The following is a 10,518-nucleotide window of genomic DNA, read 5'->3' on the forward strand; positions in this document are numbered from 1 at the left end:
ATTCCAAAAAATCTAGTTTCTCATCTTTTTCAAAATCTCCATATTAAACAAGAGAGAAAAACAAGCAAACTTCCCTCCGCCTACTTATTTTTCGAAATCCAAATTTATTTTTCCAATCTATGATTTGGTGCCTCACAGAAAATTTAAACATTATATAATGTTATATTTGTAAACCCTCGCCAGCTAAAAATGTGATAACAGGCCAATTTTTTGGTAAAATTGGCACAAAATTGGTCAATTTTGGAGGAAAAATTACACATTTTCTTGGAAAATTGCAACAATTTTCGCCCTTACGGCCGAGAAATTTTGAAACAGTGCACTGTAAGGGTATGATTTTTCATGGAAATTCACTGCACTGTAAGGGTCCGATTTTAGAAGCCAAATTTTGGGCCGAACGTATGGTCGTTTTCAGATCGAGTGCCCCCCCCCCGGGGGGTTTTCAAGTCTCAGAAGAGTTTTAAATATCTGGAAATAGAATCTACTTGAGTTTAATATGGGGATATATTATGCTCTCCATCTGCGATTATTTGAATATTATAATGTGCTTGAGACATATGCACGATAAAATTCTTGCAGTTTGTCTCCACAGCTTAATTTCAGAGAAAGCTAAGCTATAGTGTTCTTGGTAGACAAATCCCCTATATTATTATCCAACGCGCACTCAGTTCACACAAAAGTAGCCTTTGCGATCACTCAGGATCTTAGATAGAAATCTAGTAATAGTGTTTTTGGCTTGGAGGTCAATGATATCTACAACATTTTACAATGAAGTCTCTTTGACTCGAACCTCTATAACTTGATTGTCTCCTTAACTCGAACAATTATGACCCCTTCCGTTAACAATGTCTTATAAACCTTATTCTACAACTTTAAATTTCCTTAAACTGGACGAATTTGCGTTTTTTTGTGCGTAATTGAGTTATGGAGACTCCACTGGGGATTCTAGCCTGTACACAGACCCGATATCTACGGCTAATTTCAAAATTCATTGCTACTACGAAACGATAAACATACACTCTGCTACAGAATACTGGGATTCTACTGTATAACCATTTTTGAAAGTTTTTAAATTTCTTCAACAATGTTTACATTTTCTATGGCTCAATTTCGCTCGATTCGTTTTCAATTTTCATCCTTCAGCATTGTTTTGATTACATTCAATTGTACTTGAAGCCATAATTTGAAAGGTGCACGTTTATAACATGAATGAATTATACAAGCGGCATGCAACAAAGTTGTTCATCATTGTTTTATTATTGTGCTACTTTCAAGTATTAATATGGCAAGCTAGATAAACTATACCTCGCTTAATAATATTTGTGTGGTTCGTGGTGAGAAAAGGAGCATTTTTCTGGAAATTTATCTGCAAATATGAAGCTTAAGGGTATTTTTGTGCTGGTCTTTCTAGCCAAATGTGTCTCAGACAGCCTTGGAAACCCTTTGCAACAACCGAGATCAAAGCTTTCTTCTTTCGTTGAAGAATATGAAAAAGAAACAAAGGCGAAAGGAGAAAACAGAGAATTTCAACCAGAAAACAGTAAGTTAATGGAACATTTTAAGCTAACCTCCGAAAAAATTGAAATAGCTATGATTTTTTCAAATATAAATACGAAACCGAGAAATTGCTTCGTAATGTTCTGGATGAAGAGCTTGCATTTCTACACCTCCTTCTCACAGACCCACTGGTACCCCTTCCCACTGGAAGAATTGGCCGAAATATCCATTTTTTTGAAGCCACAAAGATTAAGCGGGAATGGATAAAGTAGCACAATATTTTTCAGTGAGGATTTGTTTATCCGATTATTAGAGTATAACTTTCAAATGGGGACGATATTTTTGCCAGTTTTTTCGGTCCCCAGTGGGTCTGTGAAAAGGGGGTGTTTCTCACAAACTTTTTTTAAAGTCCCAACCTTATTGAAAAGATCTTTAATTTTTTCGTGGCCTAAGAAACAGAAAAATTCTGTTTTTGGTTGCCAAAATCTTTGAATTCAGAATTGATAAATGTTGGACGCTAGAAGGAGATAGATTTCTAACAAACACCAAAAAAAAAATTGAGTTTATATTGTCAAAGCAACAAAAATATACCCCCAATTTCACTCTCTACAAAAAAATCGTATTCAATGAAAAAAATATCCATTGATAAATACTTCTGAACTCTCGTCCTCACTGGGAATTACATTTTTTTCAATCGTGCTCATTGGATTTACAAGCTTTAAATACAGTGAACTCTCACTAATCCGAACTTTTGTTATTCGTATCTTTCTATAATTTTCGGCCCTCGTCAAAGGAAAATCCTTGTAAAATGCTTTCTATAATTTGAATTTCTGTCATTCGAACAAATTAGACTCTCCGTTCGATTTCAAATAAGTGTGAGTTAACTGTAACGTCACAAAAATCCACCCCGCCCCAGCTGGCACACAACGTTGTTTTAACGTTGATCTAACGTTAAATGGACGTTGTGAACGTTAAATAAGCGTTGAAACAACGTTGTGTGCCAGCTGCCAGCCCCCATTAAATCAAATTACACCAGATATTATTCATCCTTCTCGTTCTTTCCAAACTGATCGAAGCACCAAGGAAAAGTATTAAAAACCTAAGTAAAGCTACCTTCAGGGAATAAATTTTAGCGGAAAGAAAATTTGATGGATTTGGCGGATTTAGCTAAAATCCACGTTTTCCATCAACCACCAAATTTTGTTATCCTACCAAATTTAAATTATCTTATTCATTCCCTAGCTTCCTATTATTTCAGACTTTAAACAGTTTTTTAACTTATCGGTTTTTAGCCTAAATTATCCTTCATCCGTCCAATCATAAATTTTTGCCGAAATTTCTATTCTTTAAAACTAGGCAATTACTAACTCTGTTACTAAAAATAGAAACACGGAGGTCAAAATCCGGCTCTTTTCGAGTGCTTCCGTTAAAAAATATGACGCCATCTTGACGCATATCAAGAATTTCTACTTTCTTCACCAAAAAGACAAATCGAAGGAAGAATCCAAAGAAGTTGAAGAATTGAAAGCGTCGTTATCAACCGATAGTTCTGATGACAAAAATGATGAACTTTCACTGAAGAAATTCAACGATGGACCACCAAATGCTAAAGATGTTGACCCTGCAACTCAATTAAATCTTGATACAGGTAAATTCTGATATTGGGATTCTACCGTGGCTTACTATACTTACGGGTTCTAAGTCAACTTACAAGCACTAAGTCAACTAAGTTGTAAGTCAACTTAGGAGTACTAGATCAACTTAGAAGCGCTAAGTCGACTTAAAGCCACGGTAGGATACTCATCGAAATTTTTTTCGGATAATGCAAATTTCTTAATTAGAAAACATCTGTTGAGATTGAATCTTAATTTACTAAATGATACACTTCATTTGCGTGGCCAAAATTAATTTCTAGAAAATGATTTGCTAGGATTTGATTGACCCGGCCTTAATCCCCTGGAGCAACCGAATGGTGCCATGGATGTAGCCTGGAATTGCATTGAATTTATACCAATACATTCTTACTGGTTAAGGGGGTTTCAGTAATACTGAGAAGTTTGGATATTTCCTCGTTTTTTGAAATTTGAAGTTCGGGTGAGAAAGTCGCTTTTGGGCTATCTGCTCAATGTAATCAAATATTTCAAATTGAGAGAAATTTATCTACTTCCAGGCTATACTCTGAGCCTTTGGACGATTCAGACTTAAAACTCTACCCTTCCAACCCAAGTTAGAGCGATTTTAACTCGTTTGTAGCTACAAGAATTTCATGGGTACTTCCCTTTTTTCTCAAATATTACGACCATGATTGAAGGCTCCAAAAAATGGAATGATTTAGGAGGTGGGGTAAAATTTTAAAACAGGGGTAAGCACAGGGTGGAGTTAACAGTGGTGGGTGTATACAATGTAATCTTTTGCCCCGAACCCTACCACCGGTTATCCTTTTTTCTGTATATACCGTCAATTTTATGGCTGTAAGATTCTGAAATGAATTTTTTTTTGTTAAATGAACGAAAAAATTCCCAAACTTTCATTGTTTTCCCAGCTGGGAAACAACATTGTTTTAACGTCAATCAAATGTTCACAACATCCATGTAACGTTAAATGAACGTTGAAAACGTTCTGTGCCAGCTGGGTTGCCTGTTGGGAATGAGAAATAAATGTCTTCTTGCAAAGGCATTTAATATAGGGAACAACTTTCCTTAGTGGGTAGGGAGTTCTCTTGTTGTGATAAGGGGTGTATTAAAACCATTGAGTTTCAAGCCCGAAGGGCTAGAGGCGAAACTTTAACCCTTCTCAGGCCAGAGAAATTAAAATCACTTATTTCCCATCCAAGAGTCTCGCCTCTAGCCCTTCGTGCTTGAAACTCTATGGCTGAAACAATTTTTCCAGTAAAAAAACAGCTAAAGTAAAGAGACTCTACCGTATACTGTAAACTAACCTTTACTTTTTCATTTAGCTTCAAACAAGAAGGATGCGCACCCAGATGATGGACCAATCGATCACAATGTCATTTATTATGACCAGAATATGAACCTCGTTCATGACGATGACGAAACGAAAAAACTGTTTGGCCGCGCGTGCGTAGCAGGCGAAGATAAGGAGAACTTGATCGACGTTATCAGTGACCCTAATTTCAAGTAAGAAACTTTCTAAAATATACAATGGATTTTCACTCATTCCAACTCGAACGAACGGGAATCTTCTTTGCGGTTCGTATAACAGAGAGAATCGAATCGTAGAAAGTATTTTAAGAGGGTTTCTCCTTGATGGGGACTGGAAAGAAGTTTGAATTATAGAAAGATTCAAAAATTAAAAGTTCAAATAAGCGAGAGTATTTAGTATTAAGTATTGGAATACTCAGACGCTACTACGCTTTTCTCTTAAAACTATTGGTGACCCATCAAGTAGGTGGCCAATGACAGCTTTTATAGTAGAAGATAAAATTTTTTTTCGAATATTTGGATGAGTTGAACGCATTCCGAGAAATCAAATCTTAATAAACCCTGCTATCTTGTACCCAAAGAAACTTGTACCACGTTCTGATTTTACTAATGGACGTTGATACAATCCTGAGCGTTAAAATGATTTAGGAGCGATGACCGAGTGGTCAAATGCGTCAGCATCTCAAACCAGGAGTTCGCGGCTCGAATTTCCGCTCTTTCCAACATTCCGTTCAGTTCATAGATAGCCGAGCCGGCTGGCTGTGGATCCTGTGAAAACAACCGAAAGACTGTCTAAAAGCACAGATATCGGTAAAGCTCGAAGGGCAACTTTAAGCTTTCAAAAAAAAAGTGAAGCAAAAATTTGTCTTTTTAAATTTCTTGCCGATGTAAAGGATCTAGCATTTTAGCTTTTTAATTGTTTTCAGAGCGTCAACAAGAAAATTAAGCGGAAAACGCTATTTCGCATCTCTCAAACCAGTAAAATTGATTGTTGTCACGTGATTTCTTTGGTAGGAAATCCTACCAAAACTTGCTTCACTTTTCGATAAAGACCGCAGATCTAGCCCATCGGGCTTACAGGTCTGTGTCTTAAAAGTCCAACTTGGCTATCGTCATAAAATGTTGACTCTATCTATCTATCAATAAAAGGGGACTGGATTCGAGTTTGTAAACCTCGCCGTTTGGAAAGAAATATATTTCGAATATTTTTTTAGGCTGTCAGCTGGTGAATACAAGAAAATAAGTGAAAAATTCCTTAAAAGTGTACGAAAGATTTTGCCCGAAACAACAGAATTCCCTAAAGAAAAGAATTCCAAAGACATTTTGACGGCAATCCGAAAAGAGTTAACTGACAGAAGAAAGATATTGGAGGCAGTTGCAACATCAAAGACATTTGAAGATGTAAAAGACGGCGACCCTGATATCAAGTCGGAGATCAACAAGATATTTAATTGGATCAGACATTATAAAACAAAAGATGAAGAGCAAAAGAGGTACGCTTGTCTTTATGATACTACAATCATGGTCGTAATATTTGAGAAAAAAGGGAAATTCACCGGGAAGTTTTGAAACCACAATCGATTTGTAAGTGCTCTAAGTAGGTTGGAAGGGTAGAGTTTTAACTCTGAGTTTTAACATGAGACTTAAGACCTACGACCTTAGGATCTGAGGATCCAAAAATTTAAGAAAGGTCCAATATAAGGCTCATAATATCGCCTGGAGGTCTATCAACCCGAGCCAAATTGAAATATCCGATTAAATCTAAGAGATGGCTCAAAATCGATTTTCACGCCCGAACTCAAACTTTCGAAAAACGAGAAAATGAGCTTAATTCTCAATAAATTTCGACCATGATTGTACAGTTGATTCTCTTTAACTGGAATCTCTATAACTCTGATCACTTTAACTCGAACAAGTTTTATGGTCCCTTAAGTTAAAAATGCCTTACCTTTACTCCATAACTCAAAATTCCCTTAATTCGAACAAATTTTTCTTCCACTTGCTTTTTCGAGTTAAGGAGACTCCACTATATTTTATAGTCAGTCTGTCACGTAATAAAATTAATACAGTTTCTCTACCTGTATTTTTTCAAGAAATTTGGTATAATGTTGTATGAACGTTATGAATACAAAAGCAATTTTTTGCAATGTTGTCACTTAGATTTAGCCAAATTTAGCTATATCCGAGTAGATGAAGAATTCTGTTTACGTACACTGGCACGTACAAAATTTTTAAAGGTCATGGCTATAGGCCATTTCACGGTCGAAATGGATCATGGGTAATCAGGACTGATTGCGCCTCCATTACGGCTTCCCGTTGGCTAGAGTCAAAAATCTTCAATTTTTTTCAAAACTTTTCACCAATAGTAAGTCGTTATTAGCGCGCAGTGGTCCTGATTACCCATTACGCTTTGCGACTGTGAAATGGCCTATGTAAGAGAATCTGCTCAGACTGGCGACCGACTTTGATATTTATCATCCAGATTTGAGAAAACATTATCTGGAACCTAGATGCATAAAATTGTCATCCTTAAAGCTTCGAAGGTCGAGAAAATTTTCAACATCTGGAAGGTTTAGATTACGGATTTTTGCAAGACCGCGTCAAAGATTTTGCAGCTAAGGGTCTGGAACCCAGACCTCGTTTTCGGAGATAGACGGGTTCAACCGAAAAATTCCAGCCTTACACGAAAGGGTAGTTGAACCCGACTAGAGATGCAGCAATCAAATGCTGACTATCATTTCTCTTGGATGGGCAATTGGCCCATTCTTTTAGAGCTTTAGCGTGGGCGGGAACCAATCCTCAATCAGAATATCACATAAAAAAGAATTTTGAAATAGGAATATGGATTCCTATAGAGCTGAGGGTTGTGTGAGCACAATGATCTTGTTTTATAAGTTTAAAGGGCTTTCATATGGAGGCGGGCTGAGATGGGATAGATTTTCGAACGTCACGTGATTTACTTTTATGCATTTGATTCGTTCAAAAATCCATCCAACCTCCTCCATAAACAGCCCCTAACTGTCTATGCAATATTCTTCTATCAAGAAACATTTTCAAGTTTCTTGCTCCTATGCAGAAAAATTTACTAAAACAATGGGCTGTTCCATAAAATTTCCATACATAGGGGTGGACGAACCTTTTCAAGTGAAAACAATTTTCTTGGGAAAGTGTAGATACCCCTGGAAAGTGGCAAAATTTGCTAAAGAACCCTTGGAAAAAATTCTTTTCATGTCTTAAAGTGAGGGTGGACGAACCCCTGGAAATTCAAGAATAACTTTTTACCTACTGAAAAAATGAAAAAACACTTCTTTAGACCCCCTGAAAATTCTTCTCGAATTATCCCCTAGAAATGTTCGTCCGTCCCCTGTATGGTCATAAAATGGAATGGTCCAATACCCATTTCTAAAACAAATTTTATCTCAAATGCAGGTTTCAGAGAATGTTGAAAGATTACGACAGTTATGAAAAGAGTGACATATTAACCGAAGTTGATCGAATTGCAATCAACGTCTATAGTCGTGACCCACAAGTCAATGCGTTTTTACTTAACCCATCTGCATTCAAAGAAGGACAAGGGAAATGCACTTTGAAGGTATGAGTTTTGGTTTTACAGTCAACTCTCTCTAATTCGAACTCTATTTTTCAATTCCTACTTTAATTCGAACTAAAATGTTCGTCCCCTCAGCTGAAAAGTGATTTAAAAAATTCTCTCTGTAATTCGAATCGAATCTTTCTCTAATTCGAATAAAATCGTTAAGTCGATGATTTTTAGTCTATTGAAGAAGCAAGTTAAAATTATTGAAAGGCTTTATTCATGGACTTCATTTTCTGACTTGAAAACAATGGCATGGAATATCGATTCCCATTAAGTTTCAGTCCGTTATCTTTACCTCACTGGCTGAAAAAACGAGTCCGGGTCTGTGCGAAAGGGGTGTATGAATTTCCTTCATCGCCTCTGTGTTAAGGAGGTGTCGCCTAAAAGGGGATGGTCCGTAAAATTGAATATCCAGGGAGTCTTGTTTTCGAGTGTAAAAATCCAGTGGTCACCCTTTTTTGACAAGCATACGAAATTTTTCAGGAATAGCCCATTCTACTATATTTCATTCAAAACGACTGAAGACTTCTCATAACGTCACTGACAAAAAGAGTTTTTTCTAAGAAAGAAATATTATCACTCGAATATGCTTCTTCTTTTGTATGAACAAAACATGAGATTAGATTTCTATTTGGTTGAGTTACAGGATGCTTTGAGGCCTATTTTCGCAACTATAGACGCTTCCAATGAGCGCCCTGTCAGCACCTTGAACTGACAACCCAACCCCCCTCACATGGCATGGGTTGACCAGGGTGAAGGTTCATTCACTTGCCAAGTGAGCTGCTGCGAGTGGGAATCGATCCTCAGTCGCCTATGCAGCAACCAATGTCAATGACCACTATACCACAGCGCCTGTAGCCTCAGAAACGAAAAGGTTTATTTCAAGGTGTGATAAATGCAAACATTCCTGAAAATGATAAAAAATAAGAGCATTGAAGCCTTTTCAAAAATTTACTGGTTATATAAGAAAGCAAGTCTGCGACCGCAGTCGGAGGCGACCCGAAGGCTCCTCTTTCGATAGCTATCTACCCGAAGGTAGGGAAGGCGCCACTCTTTCTCTGTGGATTTCTCCACTTCTCCACTTACCCTTGATCCTTCTCTTAATTGCTGAGCATCAAACAGAGAGCCATCAATTACCATTTTTGGGAATCTTTGATATGACCCGGCTGGGGGTTGAACTCACAACCTTGCGAACCGTAGCCGGATGCTCTACCACTGCACCACGGTTCGCTCTGGTTATGAAAAGCTTTTTTTCCATATTCCAGGCACATGCTAAATTGCTTCAAAATGCTTTACATAAGATGAGGAAATATGACGGGAAAATGTTGGTGAGAATTGATTCCAATTGGAAGAAAAATGGAGAAGAACCTTTATCGAATACAGTGGAAACATTCTTCAAGTTCACATCCACCATGGATATATCTCACTTAAAAGGCGATGCTGTTGATGAGGAAATCAAAAAGATCGCTTTGCACAAAAAAGATCGGTTACTTATTCGCTTTGTTGATCCTTCACAAGGTTATGAAATTGCACCTTGGGTTAAAACACAATATCTTATGAGTCAACGAGAAGTTTTATACCCAGTTGGAGCAACATTCGAAGTCGCAAAGACAGATACTAAAACCAAGGATAAAGAATTCCCGATCGGCTATTCATTATATAAATATGTATACGACCTCACTGATGTCCCATCAACAGGTGTTTAAAGGCGCGTTTTACTCAGGTGATGAATACACAGGTTGCAAAATTAAAGTCTGAAAGTCAAAATCACGCTTTTACTCGAAATCTTTATATGCTTGTTACAATGACATTTATTTGTGATTAGTTCTATTTACACTGAGACGATTAATTTGTCTCAGACGAGCAATTTAGAAAATGAGCATTATGGAGGAGTGTACTTTCCATTCATTCAATAAATAGGATCTCCTCCACATATCACATTTTACAAACTACTCGTCTCAGACGATTTTTCCGTCTCAGTATAAATGGAACTATTAGTTCGAATCTATTGACACTAATAAAGTTATCAGCTGTAAGTTGTAAAGCAATTAACATGGGAATAAAATCACGTGGGAATAAAATCACGTGAACTTTTTCGAGTAATCACATGTTTTTGCTACCCATTGATATAATTTTGCAACCCGTGTATCATGCTCAATACAGAAGGGAACTTTGGACTTCTCTAATGGGAAATTTGATGCAAACAAGAACAGTGGTATTATTTATTATTTTTTCATGTAAATATGTTTGTTTTTATCAAAAAATCTATTTTCGAAAGTTCCTCTGTGAAAATTAATAAAAGACCTTTCGATAAATCATGCTACGAACATCACTTGCCTCGTTTTGAAATTATTACCATGGTGATTAACTTCCAGCGGATTTTATCAAAAATACTTCCTATTTATAAAAAAATTTAATGTCTCAAGAGACATAGTCACCATGGTAATTGTTTGAATACGAGGCATGAGTGATGTTCGTGACGTAATT

The 10,518-nt window shown here is 36.8% G+C and overlaps 1 protein-coding gene across 1 annotated transcript; it reads left to right on the plus strand.

Annotated features, from left to right (window-relative positions):
- The first annotated feature begins 1,237 nt into the window (after positions 1 to 1,237).
- On the plus strand, positions 1,238 to 10,310 carry LOC136811725 (reticulocyte-binding protein 2-like). The gene is made up of 6 exons (XM_067068348.1): positions 1,238 to 1,537; positions 2,981 to 3,142; positions 4,451 to 4,631; positions 5,651 to 5,929; positions 7,866 to 8,028; positions 9,297 to 10,310. Exons 1-6 carry the CDS (start codon positions 1,372 to 1,374, stop codon positions 9,735 to 9,737), a joined length of 1,392 nt encoding a protein of 463 aa, XP_066924449.1. The 5' UTR covers positions 1,238 to 1,371; the 3' UTR covers positions 9,738 to 10,310.
- The last annotated feature ends 208 nt before the right edge of the window (positions 10,311 to 10,518 follow it).

This window comes from Clytia hemisphaerica, unplaced genomic scaffold, assembly GCF_902728285.1.
Source record: "Clytia hemisphaerica strain Z4C2 unplaced genomic scaffold, Clytia hemisphaerica genome assembly, whole genome shotgun sequence".
Classification (NCBI taxonomy): Eukaryota; Metazoa; Cnidaria; class Hydrozoa; order Leptothecata; family Clytiidae; genus Clytia; species Clytia hemisphaerica.

Excerpts from the sequence above, each read along its gene's own strand:
- LOC136811725 (XM_067068348.1), top strand. The coding sequence starts at position 1,372 with ATGAAGCTTAAGGGTATTTTTGTGCTGGTCTTTCTAGCCAAATGTGTC. Across the intron at positions 4,632-5,650 it reads ATCAGTGACCCTAATTTCAA|GCTGTCAGCTGGTGAATACA; the intron begins GTAAGAAACTTT and ends ATATTTTTTTAG. Across the intron at positions 8,029-9,296 it reads AAGGGAAATGCACTTTGAAG|GCACATGCTAAATTGCTTCA; the intron begins GTATGAGTTTTG and ends TCCATATTCCAG.